Source organism: Apteryx mantelli, chromosome 14, assembly GCF_036417845.1.
Source record: "Apteryx mantelli isolate bAptMan1 chromosome 14, bAptMan1.hap1, whole genome shotgun sequence".
In the NCBI taxonomy this organism is placed as follows: domain Eukaryota; kingdom Metazoa; phylum Chordata; class Aves; order Apterygiformes; family Apterygidae; genus Apteryx; species Apteryx mantelli.
The window spans coordinates 20,120,541-20,143,799 of record NC_089991.1 but is presented as its reverse complement, the minus strand read 5'-3'; the positions used below and the strand labels follow the sequence as shown (position 1 = coordinate 20,143,799).

At 47.6% G+C, this 23,259-nt stretch overlaps 1 protein-coding gene across 1 annotated transcript in view; it reads right to left on the bottom strand.

Annotated features, from left to right (window-relative positions):
- Positions 1-23,259, bottom strand: part of FGF18 (fibroblast growth factor 18) — a 48,264-nt gene that overhangs the window by 3,700 nt on the left and 21,305 nt on the right. Inside the window, exon 3 of the mRNA XM_067305086.1 lies at positions 17,793-17,899. Coding sequence (XP_067161187.1) covers positions 17,793-17,899 — 107 coding nt within the window. The remainder of the gene's footprint in view (positions 1-17,792; positions 17,900-23,259) is intronic.

Below are 23,259 nucleotides of genomic sequence, written 5' to 3'. Positions count from 1 at the left end.
AGGAGAATTTAGGCATTTTCATGCAGTTTGGGAGGTTTCCGCTTGCACTGCAATGTCAGTTTCTCATGGAAAATGAAGACTGGATTTAAAAGAAAACGTGTGTGTAGGAGGGGGAAGTTATTCTATTAATAACAAAGAAGTATTTACTTATACCTTCAAATCTGCCGACAGAGCCTAAGACGGAGACAGGAGGTGTAGGAATAACAAGGTGCAACTTCAGGCCAACCTCAGGGCTAATTTGAAGTAAACAAGGCGCATGAGATAAAATAACTTCGTTCTGGAAGAGGAAGAGCTAAACGATTTGATAACGTGAAATTACAGTAACATTTACAAGTACTTCAAGATAAATCAGGATAAGGACCTCACTCTTCCCCAAACAGAGCATTCCTGTACATGCTAAGACATGTCGGAGACAGACAAATGATCTTCAAATACTTACAATATGATTTTATAGCATCTGTTATAAACCCCAGCAGAACGTAAGTCATTCACACACGTTACCTACACCACAGAGAGCTGGACCCCGGACAGTCTATTAGGGGGAAAATGCAATTTATGTCAATAATTTCTAAGCGTTACCTTGTTTCCACTGGGTGCCAATTGTTTAAGGTCTAATCATGTTCCTATTTAAAAGCAACAGCTAAACAACTCATTGGGCCTGTCCCCTCACCCCCTCTGCCCTCAAAGAGAGGGAAGGATGCGCGAGAAGAGGGACATGGCCCTCCTCAGGTCCAAGACAGAGCTGGCTTTCCTGACATGAAGATACCCGTACTCTCTGCTCCAGCTGCCTGCTCACCTTTTCCTAAGAGTTTTTAGTGCAAACATTTGCTACCGATACGGGGTTGTACCCTCTCAGGCAGACGTCAGCAGTGGGACGCTGCCAAGTTACATTTCATACATACTTAGCTGTCAGGATGCACCTCGCAGAGCACGCACCCTTCCAAACGTGGACTTTTACAGGTTGAAATGGTTCTTTAAAATGAACAAGAACACTTGAAAGCACAGGAGACGGCAGGAGCCGCCCGGCCCCAGCGCGGTGGCACTGCCGAGCAATGCAGGAGGACTATCTGCAGCCCCAATTCCCGACTAGCCCCACAGGACGGGATTGAGGCAAGGACTTTGCGACACAAGGGTGTCGAACTGTGCTAGGACTTGGAACAAGTGAAAATCAGAGGGAGAAACTCCACCTGCAGAGTTGCAGCTGAAATCTTGCCCCGGGCCAACCTGAATTAGAAACAGGCACCTTTTTGCGAGTGCCATCCCCCATAATGTGTCCTCCCACCAGATGGCTCCAGGGCTACTTTGGTCCTCCCTGCCCAAATCTGGGCAGGGCAGTTTGCGCTGCTGTCCCCCCCGCACACAGTTACCTACGTGCTGGGCACGGAGAGCTGGAGGACAGCGCACTGGCCGTGGCATTCGGGAAGCCAGACCCCAGCCGTGCTCCAAGCTCTCTTCCAAAGCACAAGCTCTCTTCTAGTTACCAACTCGTTCAACTCCAGCGAAAGCTGGAAGTCACTGCCAGGTGCAAGCAAGATCCCACTGATGGGACAACCTGTGTCACGTTGCTCTTGGAGGAGCACATGCTTGTGCCAAACACACTCTCCCCTCCCCTACACAGTAATTTTTTTGCCCATTTTGAGCACAGCTCAGAGTAATCCTTCACAGACACGTCATGGCGATCATTCCTTCCAAGCTTCCTTCATGCACACTTCTCCAAAGCTACTGTCTGTAACCTTCCCAGGCTACTGCCGAGTTTCCAGGACTCACAAAAATAAATATCCAGGAGCATTTCGATCTCCTCTCCCTCCCATCCAAAAGTCTTGCTTGCTCACTCCTGGTCTAACCCGCAAGTCGCTCCACCCTGCCGGAGGCAGGGCAGCAGCTGGTGTGAGCCAGCCCAGCTCCATCACCGTCACACGGGAAAGAGGGCAGAGAGCAATGCAGCATCTGCACTGCTCCAAGAGCTGCCTCGTGCCTCTCCATCTCGTCGTTAAGCCAAGCAGGTAACGGCACCTACGTGCCACCGACAAGCACCAGCTGAGCAAAACAGATGCGGGCTGCAAACGCGCCCTGAGCTGGTCGGCCGCGGCGTGTCACGCGCTGGGGGACTGCCAGGCCTTGCTATCACACGTAAAAGCTTCACCCTCAGGAGGCAGCACATCCACAATTAACGGCGAGGCACGGCCCCAGTCAACACCAGCTGGGGTGCCAGGGTGGCCCCGGAAGGAACAGGGCCATCTCCACCCGCCGGGGACGCCCCGGCCTGGCACCGCGCTGACACCCAGCCCCCTTTACCTCTGCGGCCCAGGGGCAAACGCCCGCCTGGAGGGGGTCAGGCTGCAGGGGGATGGCGCGTAAATGAAGTTTTAAAGACAAAAGCGCCATGCAGCATGTCGGCTTGGCCCGTTTTCCTTCCCCTTTTTTACTCGGAAAGCAGAGACTCCTTGCAGCAGACCGCCCTTCACGTGCGCCCACCACGTAAGCCTTCCTCCGCAGGCGCCCGCGCCGCGCCGACGCTGCGCTCCCAACTCCCTGCGCGCTCCGCGGGAGCGGTCCCGGCCCGCAGCTGCCTGGCGGAAAGGGCTCCAGGACGGGACAGACCCGCGCTCTCGCAACGAGGACACCGACACCCATCTCCAGGGGGAGAACGGAAAGAAACGGCTTTCCCGCGACCTCAATTCTTTCCAGAGGAATAATTCAGAGCCTATTTTTACACATCCCTAGTACCTGGGGGAAGAGGTGGTAGCTGTTAGCTTTTGATCAGCTTCTTATAAATGCCCGATTCCTAAATTCCACCTTCCACAGAAAACTCCCAGGTATCACCCAGGCCTGCAAAGAGGTGCGAGAAGCGGTAGCAGCGGAGGGCAAACAGATGGACTATGCGATCCAGGCGTTACAGAGCACCATCCTTCCAGTGGGGCATCTCCAGTATAAAACAGCCGGAGATCCGCTCCGGACCGGGAGAACTGCTGCCCAGTAACGAGGCAATAAACTCAAATGGTTGCAGTTTCTTTATCAGGCCGGGCTAGAGCAGCAGCAGCTGTGCAAGGCTCCCACTCCAGGCGGGGATGTCTCTCACGCAGAGCTGTTTATACGCCGTGGGCCAATTCCATCCCATGTGCAACTGCGGGCAGCGGAGTCAAAGGAGCTGCAGGCCAGCCAGGGTGTCTCCGAGTGCCATGAACTTACCAACACGGAGGCGCTGGATTGTTTGCGCAGAGCATTTGGCGACAGCCCCTCCAGTATTAAACATGAAACATGTTGAACTGACACTAAAGCGGAATTAAGTGCCAAAGCATTTGCTGCTTCTACAATTACACGCTGGAGCTCTTTGGTGCTCCTTCTCTCCTGCGCTCCTTTTTTTTTTTTTATGGCCCAACTTGGTCTTATTGTAGTTTTGCTTTCGTGTTTTAAGTTCTCCAAATGGAAAGGATCAAAGGGCTCTTTGTTGTTGGAGCAGGAGCGCTCCTCGGAGCGAGCCGGTGCTGCCGCTAACAGCTTGCGGCTCAGAGGGAAATCTCGGGAGCCTCTGTGCCACCAGCCGGAGCCAAAGCATTAGCAGGTGCAGCAGCCGCCTCCTCCTTCTCCCCATTAGCCTGCAACACTAAGCCACCTGAGCAGCTTTTTATGGGAAAGGGAGGCCAGGGCAGGTTTTCTCATTTATGCTTCACAAATCTGGCTCAGTGGGCACCAGCAAATCCAAACTTCGCTCGGCTTTTATGGCAACAATGAGCTCGCACAAGCGGCTCGGATAACAACGCGGTGCGGCGAGAGATGCCTCCAAAATTGAAAGGTTTCTCTGTTCGCAAAGATCAGGGCACAAATTAAGCCTGTCGAGTAATGCTGCGTTAAGCTGTTGTTAGCTGAGCTTATGCTAACACGCTCCCCCCCCCCCCAAACCACGTTGAAATTAGAAGCTCTCCGGGTAAGGCTGGGGTGACTGAATGCACCGGCGATGTGCTGCAAATAATAACAAACTGTACGAAACACGGCTGGTACGACCCAGGAATGCCGGCTTGGCACGGGCCACAGCGAGACTCAACCTCTCAAGTGAGACTGGGACGAGTCTCCTGCCTAATTATCACCTCTGGGCCAGTGCAGCCCCCCAGGCTCGAAGCACAGGTCTGGAGATGGAGCCCTCCCTACAAAGCCGGGTCGCTTTCCTCTCTGTGAGCCCCCTCCTCCCAAAAAAGCTGTCACCCAACCAAGATGTTTCCAAGACACATATGCATCTTTCAGACAAAATTATTATTAAGGAAAAACCTGGAAAAGGGACCCTTTGGCATGCCTCTGCCCCCGCAGCTCGGTTCCCTGGTCAGTGCTACACCAGGGTTTTGCTCCCACAGCAGATCCAACAGGCCATTCCCAAATCACCCCCAGCTGAGCGCCAAAGGCCGAGGCGCCCAGCATCACTGGTACCCTTCTAAAACCCCACTTACACAGCGGCATATGATTTTCAAGCAGCATACTACTTCTCTGTGCTTTAGCACAAGCTCAGCTCAAAGCCGAACAGATGGGCAAGGCTCAAAGCCTCCAGACTCACTCCACACGGCTTGGAAAAATCCCGAGTGGAAGAACGTAAGGCAGCGGTTATGGTAATGCAGCAGCCTTTAGCAGTCCCACTCCCCCCCCTCACGCATCGGCCTTTAAAAGCAGGTCAGAAGGTGTGACAAATAAGGTGGGGGAGGCAGCTGCCTGCTCCAGCTCGGGTAAAGCTTTGGGAAGAAATCGCCCTCCTTGCAGCACGGCGAATCTCGGCGCGCTGGCTGGCGGGAAGCTGGGCCCAGCCGGACTCACGCACTTTATGGGAAATGAGAGGACAGACCCGTCACAAGCATCCTGGTGCTCAGCCTCCTGGATTTACGGCACTTATCCTGACCACAAAGACACCTCTTGACCCGAATGCACGCTCTGCTCCCACACGGTGCTGTAAATCAGGGCAGCTGCATCCCTAAGTGCCCAGAGTCACTCAGCCGCCAGCCCGCTTCCTCCCGCTCGCTGGCCTCTGAACCGGCACAATCCTCCGAGGAAAATACTCAGGAGTCACCACGGGCAGTTCGATAAAAACGTCTGCCGGCGCACCAGGGAGGTTAATTACGGGTGCAGGACAGCGAAGTGCATGCATAAAGCAGGGGGGAGCAAGACTCAGGCCGCGAAGAGGAGACGCTTTGGAGAGAAGGCGCACCTGCATTTGGAGGCCCCGTTGCCAGTTTCGCACAAGCTTGCCCGTGTGTCCGGGGGTTGCTTCCATCTCTCCTGCAAGCATGGGCACAGTCTTTTGCCTGCGTGGGATGGGAATTACTGCTTTGCGGCACTGTGTCCTGTCCAACTGCCGTGTATCTACAGCATCCGTTGCACTCACGGTGCAGGACACAGCAGAAACCGCGAGAACCAAGGACAGAAGAGAGGTTTCTAGGTGGATGCACTTTTTATATTTTTCTTTTCTTCTACCTTTCATTCAAAAATTTCACATTTCTCACTATTATCTGCTCACTAACCCTCGTACTACCCTGGAATAGCATTTCACTGTAGGAGATACAGAAGCACAAAGAGATCAAACGAGTATTTGTAAAGGTCAGCCACACAAGGCTGTGGCTATGCCAGGAGCTGCCTCCTAACCTGCTGCCTCGGTCCCAGCCAAGTTTATTGCGAACAGTACGGCAGGAAGGCAAATATGCACAACTGGAGCAAACTAGGATGGCTTCATCTAGAAAGACGTAAATTTGATTAACAGAAATTCAAAACTGTCTCTCTGAGAACAGTGTATACTTACGATTGATGATGAGAATGTCAGTCACTTCCTAAACGAACTTTATGAAACCAACAGAAAACTGAGGAAAATTTAATTTAAGTCACATACTTTGGGCTTGCTGCCACATGAAGCTATTGCTTGGGGAGGTTCGAAACCATAAGCAGGTTTCGGACATACTTTATCATTTCATGACATCTATCATTACCTGCATCCACCTGATCCAACCAAATGCATGCTTCTAGGTGCCAATTAAGGTTAGGGGTGGGTAGGCATTTCTATCCACCCATACAAAGGACTATCTGTTTCGTTAAATACACTGCTGGGGTGTGTTGCGTTTCCTTTTAAAGCAGTCATTTTTAGCCTCCACTGAGACTACACATGACTGTCCTAAACTTTCTACAAAAGATAACTAAGAAGAGCAGCGTATTTTAAGTAGGCTTAAGTTCATTATATAGGGGCCTAGGACATCCCACAAAAATTAAAAGAAAAAAAAAAAGCTTTTATATAAAACACCAGGTCTAGGCAATGAGCACAGGTGTTGATTTGGCAACAGGTCTGGTAAATCCTAGGTTTATTCATACTAACCAAACATATGCATGGACATTTTAAGTTATCATTTTAAACTAGTGCAGTCTCATTCAACTGCCATTCTTGTAATGACTTCAGTTTCCCTGGGGCAAGTTTAAATCAGGGTGGAATTTAAGACCGTGAAAGGTGGTCACTGACTGTTGCAGGGTAGTGTTAATTCTCAGTGAAGCATTATATTACTAAGAAAAAGAGAATCCCATGATGAAATCAAGTGTCATGTATTAAAAAAAAAACAGGTCATCAAGGATTGCTCCAGCCTGGGAATGAAAAGCTTCCTTCTGTGTACCACAAATGTAAGAGTTGCAAGATTTGTCTTCCTTCATGAAAACCTAATACCTTTCTTTACGTACCCGAAAAATAATGCAAGAAAATGTCTAGGCCAAAAATATATTTAAACAAGGTCTACTTTTTTTGACCTTAAAAATGCTATTGTAATGGCCATATTAAATGTACTCTCTTTTGCAGAAGTTGGAGCACAGGTTTTATCCTTCCCTTCAAAATTAGCATCTGTTCTCACTTCATATTCAGAACACACTCGAGAGTCAAGCAGAAACAGTCCTTGAGCAGCAGGATTCACCTGAATGTGCATCTCAACCACATCCACTTGAGAATGACAACAGTGTATTATTCTGCTCCTTACTGCAAGTTTAAAAAAAAAAAAAAAAAAAAAAGTGTATTTCTGAAGTAACATTTAAAAGAAACATCACCCCCAACTTGGAGAGGCTCAAGATCAACAAAAATTGCACTTGGGAGATAAGGTGGTCTGAAAAAAGCAATGCAATTCATCTTTATTCAAGCGTCTACACAAGATGCATGCAACACACCCTCTCCACCCAAGCAGCGCGAGACACTGCCAGTGCTCAGGGATGATCATTCCCTCCCAATAATTTTAATTAATGTTTGACCTTAGGAAACTGAATTATTCCTGTTTGACAAGGTCAAAATAGTCTTTCCTGGAGCATTCTCCTAGCGCTGCAAAGGTAATGTTCACACTGAACAGGAATCCTGCACCTGCACTGGGAAGGGATGAGGCCCAAAGAGGAAGCCTCCCATCCGCACCACTGCGGCTCCAATACGACACACAGCTGCAAACACCACGAAACACAGGGGACAGCATGTTAGCAGGTTTGTGGTGATACTCATTCCTTGAGCACAGAAAGGATTAAATTAAATTCTCATGCAGTTTTGAAAAAGACAGCTTTTCTCTGGAAGGGGATGTACAGGTTCCGGCCATGGAGTAAGATAAAGCTTTAAAGGTCAAGCTTACAAGCTTGGTCTGTAATGCAAACCTAGACTTTGCGAAACTTCAATCTGAGACAGATAATTGGTGCTTCTTAAGAATAGCCAAAGGAAAACATGAAGTTTGCTAAAGAGGAATCTCAAGAAATCCGTATGCTTATTACGCAGGTCTCTGGTGACCAGATATAGCCTGGAGATAAAGAGCCAACGTTCACATCCTCAGCTGAGCAACTGGGGCTCCCTAACATAAACCCATATCATGAAGAAATTTATTTTTAAAATAACAGGATAAGTGGTTGTCCAAAGGCACCTTTTGTTTTATCTTTGAGCAAACACTTGACTTGAAGTACTCTGGCTGTACTAAGAAACCTAAGATAACTGAAGATTTTGATAGATCCTAAGTGTGACTACTAGCCCCTCTGGACCACCTGGGCTGTCCTGTGAAATGGTGTGTGGAGCACCCGTCCCATCTCAGATATTCCCGCTGCCATCTTAGGATGTCCCGCTTGCAGGATACACAGCTCATGTCATGCACAACTCCTCTACCCACAGCTTGGTTGAAGTGAAAACCCTCGGTCCTTGGTGGACCTAAGAGTATCTCTATCAGTCTAGGGTGCTTGAAAGACTGCACAGACTGAAGGTAGCTTACAACAACTTAGCACAGACCTTAAATATTCCCGTTATTGCTATAAGACGTTAGCTGATGTCAAACCAACAACGTAAGCGTCCTACCTGGCAAAGCCGCTAAATCCAAACCAAACCACAACCACATTGTGTGTGTTTATACAATCTTAATAATCTCCATTTATGAAACCTGTAACCTAAATCCATGAGAACACACCGGTAAAATATACAATACATTATTCAGTCCTCTGAAATCATTGATTAAACATTCAGTAATGAATGAATGCTGAAGGGAATATATTCAAAAATTGCCTAAATAGTGATAAGCTTCTTTTTCTCTCTCCATTCAGTGGCATGAATATTACAGTCTTCTGGCTAAAAAAACCCTTCAGAGCCTTGGCATCCAAAAATACACAGACACACGCACACAACCGAGGTCAGAATCTCTTCCTTAAGAGTTAATGCCATTTTTAGCCATTTACGAAACAAAGGGGCCTTCTCCATATGAGCCAGTTTCTTCCATCGCCTCATCCTCTCTTCCAAAGTGGGTACAGCACATCAGCTCAAGCACCTCCGTATCTCCCAGCTATCCCCATTCTCTGTGCGAGCTCTCCCATCTCTCCTTCCCAAGCTCTGCTGCTTTTCCATATTTATCAGCATCCACAAAACTGCTCTCCCTCTCCTGAGCATATGGAGCTCCAGAACGACCTTCAGTTTTCATCTCCCTGAAACACCAAGATCAGCTGTTTCCTATCCCAAAACATTACAAAAAAAATCTGAACTTTTTCCATAGAAATCATTACCTGTGTTTATGTCATTTTTCCCCTCTCCTTTCTACCTCCAGGGAACCTCTATGCAAAATACTGCTGTAAACAAACGGTCAAAAACACAGAACCAGGACAAGGCCCATTGCTAATAGCAAATATTAATGCTGCAAAGGTCCAGTTAGTTCACACAGACTCCTGCCGCTTTGAAGGAGCCACTGCAGCATCTACGTCTCTTCGCTTCTGAGCCAAAGCCGCCGCAGCGTAGTAAACACTGGAAAGTAGTTTCATTAGGCTCCACCATAAATGGCTTCTGGGGAATCATTACACGGCTTGTGCCGTTCAGGGCAAGACTTCCAGGAAAAGCCAGGTAACACGCAGCGTCTGGCGGCCGCCTCGGCTGCGCTCTGCTCGAGGGAAGGAGCGTTCCCGTCTGACCCTGGCTTTTGGGCAGACCCGACACGACCGTGCCGCCCCTCCGGCTGCAGCGTTTCGCCCCCAGACCCGGTGCCACTTTGCAAAGGACGGGAGGATCGTCACAAGCCGCCAGGGACCAAGGTGCACGAGGGCTCGGGCCAGCATTTAACGCAGTGCGCATACAGAGAAGTAATATGACAACGCAATTACTGTGTGTCCACGTACCCCGAGACTGTACGACTGTACGTGCCTGCCGCGCTGCCCCCCCGCCCCTCCTCGGAGAGGCTTTCCGACACGCTTCCGGCACTGTAAAGGTGTGAAATTGTGACAAATGAGCCAGTTACAAGTCCCACCAGCGTTCACGGGAGTTCGAGTGTGATGTTTCAGTTTGCCCAGCAGTGGAAAAGGAGCAGCTGCGAAAAGCTGCAGTGTTACCGAAGCCTCGTGATATTCTGGGACTCAGACTGGAGGAGGGCGATGGCTGATTTTAGCTTCCGCTTCTACTTTTAGTTTCATGAGAATCTCAGCTACTGAATTTCCAGAACAAAAATTCAATTTTTTTTTCCACTGGTTGCAGAGAAAAGTCTGAATAAGTGAATGCAGAAGACTAATAGTTCAATCGAAAAAATATCATTTTTCTTATCTTACTGTTTTTAAGACCCTTACAATTTAAGGGGCCCTGGGTCAAGATTTCTGGATAACTGAGGTTGGTTTCAGATTAGGTCCATATTAAAAGTATGACAAGGTTCATGGTTGTTTGGATCCACCTTCTTTTTCGGGTGTTTATTTGGATGACTAAAATGGAAGGCAGACTCAAAGGGGAGTGAAAACGCAGCAACAGTTCACTTTAAAAAAGAACCAGTTCTGCCATATATGAAGAACCACACTGCAGTTCAAAACGAGATGAGTGAAATCCAGCAAAAACCATGTCAAGTTCTGTTTTCACGCGAGATGCCAAGTCAGAATAGCTTATGATCCAACATGTCACAAAGATCTGCAAAATGTGCGCTGTTAAACCTGACACTCCACCAAGATCTGGTCCCGGCTTTGTTGCAAGTGCAACATTCAGCCCAGAAATTGTTTGACTTTATAAGCCCCTTTCGAGCAACCCTAACACTGTGTAACTCGGGGAAAAAAAAAATCTGGACAAGCATCAAAACCCTGTAAAAAGCAGAGTTTTGCCCCAAATCCAAGACGCAGTTAGGCATGGTTTTAAATATACAAGCTGAGGAGTGCAAACACCTCATCTGCTGCATCAGGGTTTCAAACTACAAACCTCTGGCTACGCAGAAGCGCTGAATAACAGCGCGGCTGGCAGCGCGCCCCCCGCCCGCGCGCCCCCGTCTCTGCAACGCGCTTGGCCGGCGGTCCTCGCCGGGCTTCCCGCCGCCCCGCGACGGGGACCAGCCCTCGGCACAACACGCGGAAGAGCGGGGCCAGACGCTGTGCAGGCGCGCGCAGGCAAGCTACAGGCATCACGCTCTAATCCCCGGCTCTCCTCCTCCTCCAGCTGCCACAGCTCCCCAGCTTTACAGAAACGCTCCGGTTTCACACCATTAGGATTTCAAAGGTAGCTTTTCAAGAAGGCTCAACCTCAGTAGTCTTGATCACCAAAGTCAAGGCATTAAAAAAGAGAAAAAAAAGAAAAGAAAACCCACGGCTGCTCCAGATGCACTAAAAACAAAGGCTTTGGAGAATCCGCCCGGTTTTCCTCACCTAGGCACGTCTCTTTGTCCAACGGGGGATTCCCTGAGCCGCAGGGTGGCTCCCACGGAGCAACCTGGACTTCGTGTAACCCAAGACACTCCTTTTCCTGCAAGGCCAGAGGTATTATGAAGGGCCAAGACCGCATGCATGGGCCGTAACAAGCGCCTGCACTCTTTGATGCCGTCAGAGGTTTTTTTAGCCAACTTTCCTGACTAAACACACACATGCTTCAAGAAAACCCCTATTTTAAAGCTGTAATGTAAACAACCCCAAATTATTACTATCCCCTAAAGGCTACTGCTGGCAGGAATCAGTGATAAAGCTCTGCCAGAGCAGTCTGGCATCTAGCAACAATTTGTTTGTTGTCCTGCAAAAATACAGAGCGCCTTGCCATATGGTATTAGCAACTTTCTGGTAACATTAAGAAATATATTGGCTTGGAAAGCAGTTATCACACCAGAAAAAAATCCTACGTTTCTGAGGCAGGTCTATGCTGTAAACTGGTATCAGCACAGCGGCGCTGGTCGGGGGAGCAAGGGGAGGTGACGGTGGCCAGCAGAGCCGTGTCACCTCCAGCCACGGATGACGCGCCGCTGGCACGGCCACCTTTCGGCTGGCCCAGCCGTTTCTCCTGGGCCGAGAGGAGCTGGACCGAGCTTCGAGGGCACGGGCTCAGCCCTCCCCGTCCGCGCTCCCTGCGCGCTGCGAGGGCTTCAGCGCTGCAGACACAGCTACCGCAGAGCTGGCCCCGGAAAGCACCCGCGATACCTATCCTCCTCCTGGGCTCAACGCAAAGCTGAAGCAACGCTCCAGGCATCCCAAGTGGCCGGGGGCTCCTTGCCTTCTAATGAACAGCTTTTTCCCCACTATTCATATTAAACAGACAGAAGGGAGAAATAAAAACAAAGTCATTAAAAAGCTTTTTTAAGAATAATGCATATATATTCTAATGATTTTCTGAGAGTGTTTATACAGAGGATCACTGAAGGTGTTTTAAAGAAATCCAAAAGTGAGATGGTGCAAGTCGGCATGCAGATTTGGTGGGAAAACACGTATTTTATAGTATCACATGCTCTTAGGCTTGAATTTTTAGAAGGAGCTGAACTGATGCAAACGAGCAGAGACTTCTGGGGACATGACTTTACTTCTCTCACTTTCTGTAGGGCTCAAAATGTATTCCCCTCCCTCCCAGACTATGCTCCCAGAAGGGAGACAAAACCCGGAGTAAGCAGCACTTCTTACACAGACAGTAGTCCCACTGGGCTAAATCCCAAGGCTTTTGTCAAGGGAAGTCTGACAAAGCCAAATCTGAACGCAGAGCTATGAATCCGGACTAACAGGATTCTTGCTCGTGTTTGACTTCAGATCTGACATGCAGTGCACTTCCCCCCCTCCTTAAAAACACAGTTGCGCCTGATTTACAGTTAAGCAAGCCATCAGCCGGAAAGATTCAGGCTTGGTCATAGCAGTCACCTTGGAAAAGTAACTGCGGCTTTTCTCATACTTTCACATTCACTCCCCACCTTCCCTTTATCAGAATAAACCGGCAGAGGATGACACCTGGGATAGACACACTATTCCATCAACTGCTTATCCAACTCTGCTCCTGTTTCTTGACATTTCTCTATAGTCGCAGCCTATGTCAGGACGAGAACTCACCCTAATTCCTGTGGGGTGGGAGTTTCCTAAAGACTTGCAGTATCAAGACTGCAGCCACACCATGTGGAACAGCATCACATGGGACCACAGCACAAAACGGACAAGCGCAGTCCTGACTCCTCCATGTCAAGAGCCCTGGCCACCATGAGGAGAAAGCTCTGTTACCCAGCACCTGCTTCTCCCTCCTGGAAGAGTTCCAGGACTGATTTAGCTTACTGAAAGGAGGAGCTGTATTCAAAATGAAAGGAACAACAAGCAGGGAACAATATTACCTATGGATCTGGAAAAGACACAGTCCAGATAAGGTGGACCAGCCACAGAAGAACATTAGTGGGACTGCTTGGAGCATCTTCTGAAGCAATCTCTGGATCAAATTTGAGATATGCTTAGCTCCTTCCCCATTCATCTCAAATCTTTTGGATTCCTGCCAGTCATTACTTACCTTCACTGCTCCTACATCTTGCTCTGAAAACTGATGTCTCCCTTCCCATGGCCTGCAGTAAGCAGCCTCTCCTCCCACTTTGCAGCTTTGAGGGAAGCCAAGGTCTGTTCTCCTCTGTTCTTGGTCAGTCCATACAGACAGGCCTATTCTTGCCTCTCCTTTATGGTTCGAAATGTGAAACATTCCTGTTATGGACACCAGCTGATAACCTGAGCGCTACTGCTCACTGTACTGTATAATCCCATGGGTGGTTGCTAGAGAATCACAGAAAATTCCCTAGCAACAGCGCACTGAGGACTGAAGATGCTCTAATCACCAAGTACCAGCCACTCTAGCATTAGGAGAGCCTCACGCAAGATTGGGCCACTTTTGGCTCCAACCTCAAATATCCTCATAGACTAAGGGGTGCAGGGTATGGAAAAGGAAGGAAGGGCAGAGCCCTTTATTAGTCACCTCTGCTGAAGATCTACGATGCATGGGGTGGCTATCAGCCCCTGAAAATCACAGCGTAGCATCTCTGTCTTTGCATGGAAATAACAGGGAGAAATTAAGCTGCTGTCTGTCAGAAGACACTACCAGGGACCTGGGGCCTTCAAAGCCTACATGTTACATGAGGCAGATGGGGAATCAGATCATGGGATGCCCTTCCCTATGGGAAGGGGCAGAGCTCTGCTAGGGGATCCTGTCCTGCCGACAGATCCTGTCTAAGTCTTCAAACAGATCAGTGACCTCTTGCAAACACTCTCCTGGTGAGGGGGACAGAAGACCGGCAAGGAAAGGGAAAGGAAACCTCTGCAATGTCCTGCTACTCTAGATAGCACGAATTTGCAGTAAGGGCAGGCGCAGCAAGAGCAGTTAGAGGTGGCCAAACTAATTAACAGCCACCTGCTCACATCCCTGTCTGCTGTTCCCTGCTGCGGAGATTTAAAAGACTTATCTTTGACAGCCTTTTACAAACGTGAAGTTCCCCGCTTTATTGACATCATTATCTCGACGCATGAGATAGATAAGAGAAGCAGAGGCAGAGAGAAAAGCCACAAGAGGATTCACCGGGAGAAACGCAGCTAGAAACCCAGAGCTCCTCCAAAGACACCGTTAGCTCCTCTCCTCCCCTAACATTATATTATTGCAAATATTCAGGGTTCCTATGTTCTACATGAGAAGTCACACTATGCCCTTTGCCATGAACACCCTCACACGTCTATACGTAGGAAGCTACAGATACAGGAGAGAGGGAGAGCACGTGTGAGCACCAGTTGAAACGTATCTGAAAATGGTTCTATTCAATATGGAAAGCACAATATTAGGAGGAATTATTAAAATGAGGTAACTAGAGAGATGGTGTAGGAATACTAAAGACCTCGAACAGAAGCATTTTCACATGAAAGGGAAGGGAGGCTGAACCTTTCACAGAGTCCTCTTCTCCCCAGTGTTCATAGGAAGCCCGAGTTAAATAAACAGTAATAATAAAAGAAAAAAGTCTTTAACAAAAACATCTACTATTCCTCTTCTGAATTTTCATATTTTAATCTCTCTCCTTGTAATATAACCCCACCATAAAGTTCAGTGGTCCACAGAAAAGGAAAATCAGAAAAGTCGGGACATACAATTTCTTCATGCGTTAAAATAGAGACACCAAGAAGCCAGAAGCAAAAAAATATGGTCAGAAGGAAAAAATAAAAGGAGATCTTTCTTGGGCCTTCTTTAACACAACACCAAAAATCAACCAAGAAACGCAATCCAATTTGCTTTCGCCTGGTACAGGTTGTCTTTAGCAGAAAAGTCATTCCCCGTGCAACACCTGCCCTGCCGCCAGTTTTCATAAGCACCACGCAGAACCTAACTGACCTCAAAAGCTGCATGCTGTGACAATAAATAAAGTCAGAAGCCTGCCCGTAACACCTCCGAGCCCCTTGGCCGACGCGAGCCGCAAACTCGCGTGCAGAAACAAGCGCAAGGCTTTGGGCTCCCGAGAAAGCTCCATCAGATGGCCGCAGCTCAGAAAAGCTGGCATGGCTGCAAGGCCTGATATAAAACAAAACAAAACAACAAAAAACCCAAAGGCTGCTCTTTTGAACCCTGCGGATTAGTGCGTTTGCATGTAACGTAGCTAGCTCCAAGGTGGGGAAGGAGCCCAGTTTCTGGAGCGGTCACATTCATCAGACGTTCCAGTTGAGAGCAACAACAACCTGCTCGGGTTTGTAATACCCTTTGTAGGTGATTATGGGAAACAAAAAAGCACTAAATTCAAAGCAGGTTTTTCAACTGGGGGGGATCCAAAAACGCTGACTGAGAAGGAGAACAAAGCCAGATGGCATCTGCTGGTATTGTTGGGGATTATGCAGTGTAAGGCAATAGGAAACGAGCAGAGAAAAAAACCAATTTTGTCCCATGGCTCCTCCGTTGCCAAATGAACATACCGGGGCAACCGTGAAACAATCAGTTTATGGGTTTCATTCCCCTCCACCCCCAGACTGAACTTAAATATTTGTATAAGCCGAGGCGTAACTTTTATCTAATGTTTTCCTTGGGGTTTACTAGCTGTTTAGAGCATTCAGTCTAAAAAGCATTCCCTCAGACGCTTGCCACAAAAAGAGTTGAAACTATGATACTAATTAAAACCACACTCTTTGGTATCAAGAAGACATGCTCTTATTTTCTTTTTTGCTCATGAGAAGCTGTTAATATGGGCAGTGCGTCTGGAACATTTTCCTTCCAAGCGCAATGCTCAGTACCCCCTCCTGCTCAGGTCGGCTGGTTTATGAACTTGTCAGCAGTGCGGGGCGGGAAGGCTCAGATGGGATATTTACAAGAAAAAGGGGTTTTTCTGTTGTGCTTTTTTTTTTTAAATAACAAACTGTTCGCCAACTCAACGTTATAAAAAGCACATCGAGAAAAAACAAAAGCTTTGTGTGGCATGAAAGGTGACAGGCTAAAGAATCGCCCTGCCTTGTTGCCCAGTGGGCCAACCGAAGGGACGGATCTTGCCAAAACATACTATACGTTTTGAAAAACAGCCTCCGACTTTGCCAGGGCGCTTCTGGACACTCAGCACAGATGAGGAAAGGAAGTGGGTTGCTGCTGTGTACCATTAGTGATCCACGCTAGGGTAAATGCTATTAAAGAAAACAGTAAGATTTTATGCTCATTTTATCCCATCTAATTTAGACGCTGCTAAGGCCTCCATTATTGTGCTATCAGCACCTCATAAACATTAACATATTTATCCTTATAACATTTCTAAGAGAAGGGGAGCTGCTGTTATCACATTTAAAGGATGGAAAACTAAGGCATAAAGAAATCAAGGGTCAGATTTTAGACGTGTTGAGAGCAATTTTCAAAAGCATCCATCCGTATCCTAAGCAATCCAAGCCCAGTTAAAGAACTAATTTGCTTGTCCAAGATCAAACAACGATGTCTCCTTCGGAGCAGGTAATAAACCACAGAAGCGCAAGCAGCAGCAAACTGGCCGTTCGGGTCCAATTCTCCCAGCCTACCAGGTTATTTCCAAATCCCCTCTGATTTGAAGCAGCATCCTGGAAGCTCGGTGCTTCGCGAAGGTGGCTTAGGCAGCGTGCCACAACTCGTGGCCGCATTTGAAAGATCCGGCCCGAGTCTCAAAAGAAGCATCCGCGCTCCTTGCGAGCAAAACCAAAGTGGCAGGAGGGATCCTCCGGCAAAGGCACTTGCCCCGCAAGTGTCACTCTTGGGACCACAAAAGTAAATAATGTTTCGTCAGAGCAATTGGTTTCTGGTTTCTGTTTGGGAGCGCGGCTTTCGCTGCTCCGGCTTGGTTGACACAAAACAAAACTCAGCTTCCCTTTTCACAGCCACAGAGATGCCAGATTTTAATTCCTGGCGGTGCAAAGCGTGGGCAGCGGGGGAAGGGGCCTTTTATGGGTGTTTGGTGATACTTCAACTCTGAACAACCTCCTGCCTGGTTATTAAGCTTCTTGGTTTGCCAACAATAGAGAAAAACTGCCTAAGTTACAAAAACAAGTTAATACATAAAAAATATGACTTCAGCAAAGAAGTTCAGCTACACGGGCGAATATGCTGTAATTTGTTACATGCTTCCATTGTGCAGGGATCCAAAGTAATAAAATATTCCTGTAATGTTAGAACCGTGAGGCCCAGCCCTAGTAAGATGTTCAGATTCCAGTATTAGCTTTGCCACACTATACCCTGACTCACTATTGAAATGAGCATTACACTGCTAACCTTCTGAGCACGTTTTTTGCCTTTTTTTTTTTTGAATTCCACCCCAAAGTACGTTATATTTCTATCGAGCAGTGCAGTATTGCAGAAATGTCCCCAGCACTGTGACGGGGGGATGACATCTTTTGCCCATTTATGCGACTGCAAACCCATGCATATCCAAACCATCATCATAAAACCCCAGCGGCTGGCTACAGCGCTTGGTTTTATGGACATGGGGGAGGGCTTGGGAAATGCACGGGCTGCCTTGGAAAGGCCACATTCCCTCAGTCCCGCTTCTCATTTGGGGCTGACAGGCAAAGTTCGAACACATCATTACGGCTTTGAGGAGGCTGCTAAAGGTAACACTCATGTTACAAATGAATTAATAGGAAACACTTACCTTCCCCACTAGCTTGCCTTTTCTGTTCATGCAAAGGTAAAAGTCTGTCTCTTTCCCTTTGATCCGGACTTGACTGCCAAAAGTGTCTGTTTCCACTAGAAGCTGGGCTTGTAAAGGAAGAAGAAGAAGAAGAAAAAACATTTACCAGTGTGGTCACATTAAGTCATGGGGTGTGCAAGGCTCATCAGCATGTTCTCCCGTTACAGCTACCTGAACCATGCAAAGCTGTGGGGCACCACAAGGAAACCCAGAGAACCCATCCGTAGGCTGAACCTGTCGCAGGTGCAGGACCCGGTCTCCACCGAGTCCCGTGCACCCACTCCAGGTTTAATGCCAGAAAATGTGCATATACACCTGTGCACTCCGCTTGTCCACCCAACACTACTACATCACCAGTAATATGCAGCTAGAGGTTCTCCTTCACACTGAGGCTGCAGATTACAGTCTTGCAGAAGGCAGAAGATCAGCACAAGAATGAAATTCCTTTTTCCCCTGTCAGCAGCCCTGAAACACTTCACAAAAGTGTCCCAGCCACACATTAGAGGGGCAAAACAACACTCCACTCTTCAGGCCTCCTAGAGGTCACTGAGACAGCTAGGAGGGGAGAAATTCAGTGCTAGTTACTCTTTATGATGAACACCTGCACTTTAGAAGTCCTTTGTGTCCAAACCTGTTCCCAGAAGGTCACTAATTGCTCTGTGTCAGTCTAGTTCAGCTGAGTCTATGACTCTTGCCCTGGCTGGGAGAAATACGGCCAATCACATAATGCCCGTCTATGAGGGCCGCATGGTTTGCAGCATTTCCAGGAGCCATGGCAGAGGATGGACTTCTTCTGCAGCTTAATATGTCACCTGCGTTGACATGATTTAATCTGCAGAAGTGGGCCAAGCTGCCAGCCGGATGTAGCATGCTGCCATCATCACTAAAACCTGGACATGTTTGAAGTCAGCATTTTATTCTGTCTCCTTTCAGAATTAGGATCTAAACGTGAATTCCAGTCATGCCCGAGGTTCAGATTCCACAAATTTCCCTGGAGAGTCAGGAACATGCAGACTGGACATTTTGGTTCAGATCCATCTCTGATATGCAGGGGAGAAAGTAGACATGGTCGAAACACAATGCAAGAATGTGTAAGTGTCAGCAAGTGCAAATCCACAATCCTGTTCTGGAAATCCTCACATTTGTAAGAACTAAGTCTTGCCGTAGAAACCCTGCTTTTGCCAAACTCTGGAGAATGTTTGATCTGTGCTGCAAAAAGTCACATTCTTTTTGGCATTCATATTTCAAACTTTAAAACCCTCTAAGAGCAAATATGTTCACTGTAAGGATTTACCATGGGGATAGAAATAGGAGTTTGTTTCATTTAAACACATCAATATTTTTCCCACTTGTAAAGTCAGCTTTTGGCTTCTGCAGCAGCGCAAATATCACAAACCTTTAACTCGCAAGGGCCCTAAATGGAGTTTTCCCTTTGCAGCTCAATCACATATGCAAGTTCAGGGTTTTTCAGTAACTACCTGTTCACATTTATTTAGATATATCTATTACACCTTTATCACAAGGGATATTTAAAGATTAACTTATTTCTAATAGCAAATGGGATCATGCCTGTATTATGCCAGCACATTACTTACAAACACACATAAATATGGGCATTTATCTAAGTCTTTCAGAAATGTATCCATACTTTGGGGTATCTGGGATAGAGGCCAGCTCACTGATGATAACTAGGTGCTGCAGGCCTTGTCTCCCCACCTGCCCAGGAGGTATCAAACCACCGACATCCCATCCACTTAAGTGAGGAAGAGCTCCATGAACCAGAAATATGGCATGATAGCAAGGATATAAAGATGAGCAAAGCCACAATGGGGGAGATGACGCTGGGTCAAAGAGAGGCATTCAAGAAGAGGCTGAGCAAAATGGTAAATAACTTGGTAAATACCAAGAGCTTCAAGGAGTTCAGGGAGAGTGCTCAGAGGAGCTCTCCCAGCCACACAAACAGACCAGGGATAGTCGGGGTATGACTACCTTTAGAGAAGTGACTGTGAAAAGTCCTCTCCCCACCACGAGCAAAGGCCAGAGGACTAATGGTCAACTGCAGAGGGAGAGCGCAGCAGCCCATGCCCAAGTGCAGGTCATTGGGCCAGCACTAGAGATCCCAAAAACTGGCCCAAGCACCACGGCCAACTGCGAGAGCTCCAAGGAGTCATCCGCAGATCCACCTGGCAATGCAAAAGGACCAGGGACCACCAAAGGGCCTGGCTTGACAGCTTGTAGACAGGACACGGCAAGCGTGTCCCATGCCATCTGCTCATCCCTGCTCCGGAAACACGGTGTCTGAGCTGCAAGGCGTTCCCTGTCCATTCAAGTCTCGATGCTGCTACTCAAAACTGCTAAGAATAATGTTGAATATCAGATAATAACTTTGGCCAGCCTGATGTTCATAAAACGCAGCACGCCTCTGCTAGGGCCTTGAGCAGCAGTCCCGTGTGCCAGTGAGCCACCCACACCTTTGCAACGCTGGCACTCGCTGGGGCAGCATGTACTCGGATTAACAACCGCGGGGCACACCATCCTGCGCTCCCCACCCCCTCTCACTGCAGCCAGTATGAGTAATATCCAAGCTGATTTTAATTTGAAAAATATCACCTTAAAAAGATGCCGGTTCCCTGCTGTGAAAATTAAAACCATCTGGATGGAGTGATTTCAAATAATTAATCTAGGTCTCCTTTGACACTGCTACTAATTAAAATATGATACCTTCCTCCCCCTTCTTTAAATAAAGAATTTAAATAAAGTTTAAAGATCTAATAAAATAATGTCATAATTTAGAACTAAATGGGACTCACCTTTCCTGTGGACTGCGAAGGTTATGCCTGCACTTAAATGCCTCATCACCAAGCGCCACAACATGGACCGAGCAGCAGTGGATGGGCAAACATCCCGCGCGACACCTCCACCGGGAAATACCCCAGCCCACCCCACTGCCCGCCACAGTTCTCAGGCCCCGGAGATCACCCTACGCCGTGGTGTGGTCGGGAGCCAGGAGCTCAGGGACAGCGGGTCAGCGCGCTGCCTCTGCTCCTCGCTGTGGGATCAGGACGGGCTTTGCTAGCTAGCAGGGCGCAGGTGATGAAGCCAAAGCACAGGCACCCATCTTTCAAGAATCTGAGTCTTAATCTTCCTCAGTTGCTGGAAATATTCTCATTTTTAGGGATCCTCATCCTCCTCCTTTTACAAGAGATCATTTTGGCTTTGGGGTTAGGTTCACCACCCAGTTGGCTTCCAGTCGAAGGCTCCCCTTTACAACTGACTCTCCTCTTTAAAACAGGCATCTAACAGGGGGAGGATTTGCCTCTCTCTCCCCAAATTCTCTCAGGAGCCTCGACAGTGAGCTTGGACAACACGTCTAACTGCTAGACAGCTAAAATTACCTGGGATGAATCCCAGCCCTGGACCCTCCAACACTGCAGTAAGAGTTTCTGCGACATAGATGCTTGTCCACCAGAACTTGGTGCTGAGGTCTCCTACCCCCTTCACATGAGGCTGCAAAAAAGTTCAGTCACCACCAACAGGATCTCAATAAACGTAAATTGGCCTTGGATTGCTGTCTTGTTTGACTCTGCAATAAAAATACTGCAGCCACAAAAAAAGCGTGAGGAAGGACTCAAGAGAATTTTACCTGAGCGCTCAGTGGAAATAAGTGACACCAGGTTGGAGCAGTGTCCCCGTGGCAGTTCGCAGCTAGCTCGCCCTGCAGGACGTGTTACTTTAAACTCCATTAGTCCCTGGATACACTGTAGGGAGATTACAATCTTTATTTTCAAAAGCCCTGCACTCTAGCCTCCAGATCAGGTATTATTGTTTAAATTCTTTGACAGCTAGATATTCTGATATATTTTCCAGAAAAAAAAAAAAAGAGAAAGAAAAAAGAGAAAGAGAAAAGATGTCTTTAGAGGGTAAGATCTTCTGCTACATGCTTTTGCCTTATTGGCCCATTTAACCTAAACCTTCCTGAAAACTCCCACTGGAAGAGATTGGAATTCCTCACATGTCTAGGTGAAAAGGATTACATATATATGTTGAAAAGCTATCTTCCAGCTAAGAAAACATGAAGTCAGGGAGATATGTGAAGGTGGCAGAAAATATGCCAAATTATCTTTCAAATATTTCCCGGGAGTGGGAGGATGGGAGCCAGAAAAGCAGAGGAAAAGACAGGAGAAAGAAGGCACCTGAGACGTTTAAGGCTCACACAGTATCTATCGCAAAATCCTAAATTCCAGCAAGTTTCAGATAAATTAAGTGACAGAGGAAAACCCAGTTAAGGTGCAGAAGGACTGGGCACTTCATAGATGTTTCCGAAGAAGCACTGGCCATAAGCACAGTGGACAGACTTGAGCCGTCTTGCAGTAGCGATGCTGCTGCTGCCTTAAAGGGGAAACGGATGAGACAAAACGCAGAGGTTGGAGGAGTCTGTTTGCTAATGATGGGCGCTGGAGCCTAACCAAGGTACGCCTGTGCTATATTTGCAGTTCCTGGACTAACAAGGTCTTGAGCACAATTTTTAAAAGCTCCAAGGCTGAACAGCACAGGCTGCAACAGTCCCCAAGGAAATGTTATGCCAACCAGATTTAACCACGATGCAGGCTTGTGTCAATCCACAGGGGCTTTCTGCAGGTACAAATCCTGCAAAAGGAGTTGTGGGGGAAAAGAAAATATTGCCACTTTTGCTGCCCACCGTCATCTTTAAGCAGGCCGACTAAGACACCTCTTTTGTGGGAAAGGCTCCCAGAGGGGACCAGGATCCCAGCTTTTGTTGCACTTTTTCTCATTACAAGCTCATACTATTACAAAGCCAGGGAAACTATTCTTAGCACTTGAAACCATTTCCAGCTAATGAAGAGAAATGATGCACAGATAAGCCGAGGCTGAGACCACAGCTTCTGTGACAGGGAGCAGCTTTCCAATTTATTAAGTCTACTGCTATGAACCGAGGCAGAGTGCACTTGCCACAGTTCTCAGCATGTACCACATCTAACTCACCCTCAAAGAGCTCGGGAGAATAAGATTTACTTTCTCGTAAGACTGTATCTTCCAGGGAAAAGCTCAGTATAGCTGAGCATGGATTCTTATATGCCTCCACGCTTAAAATAGTTGAAACCTGTTCAAACACAACCTGCCCCCCAAAATTTTGAATGCTTTACATGACCACAACATAGGACAGAATGACCCTGTCTCCACTTCACATTTATGACATAATGAAGAGGGAATAATGCCAAAATTATGTAAAGTCTGTAGGGTCTAATAAAGCCTGCGGGCTATGAACAAGTGAGGGAATCCGCTGCATTTGAAGTTTTATTTGCACATTTGCATATTTCTCAAAAGCGTATCATTTTAAAAAGTTATAAGCCATACAATCCAATTCCCTTCTCAGTTAGGTGCAAATCAGGAGTACCTACAGAAATCA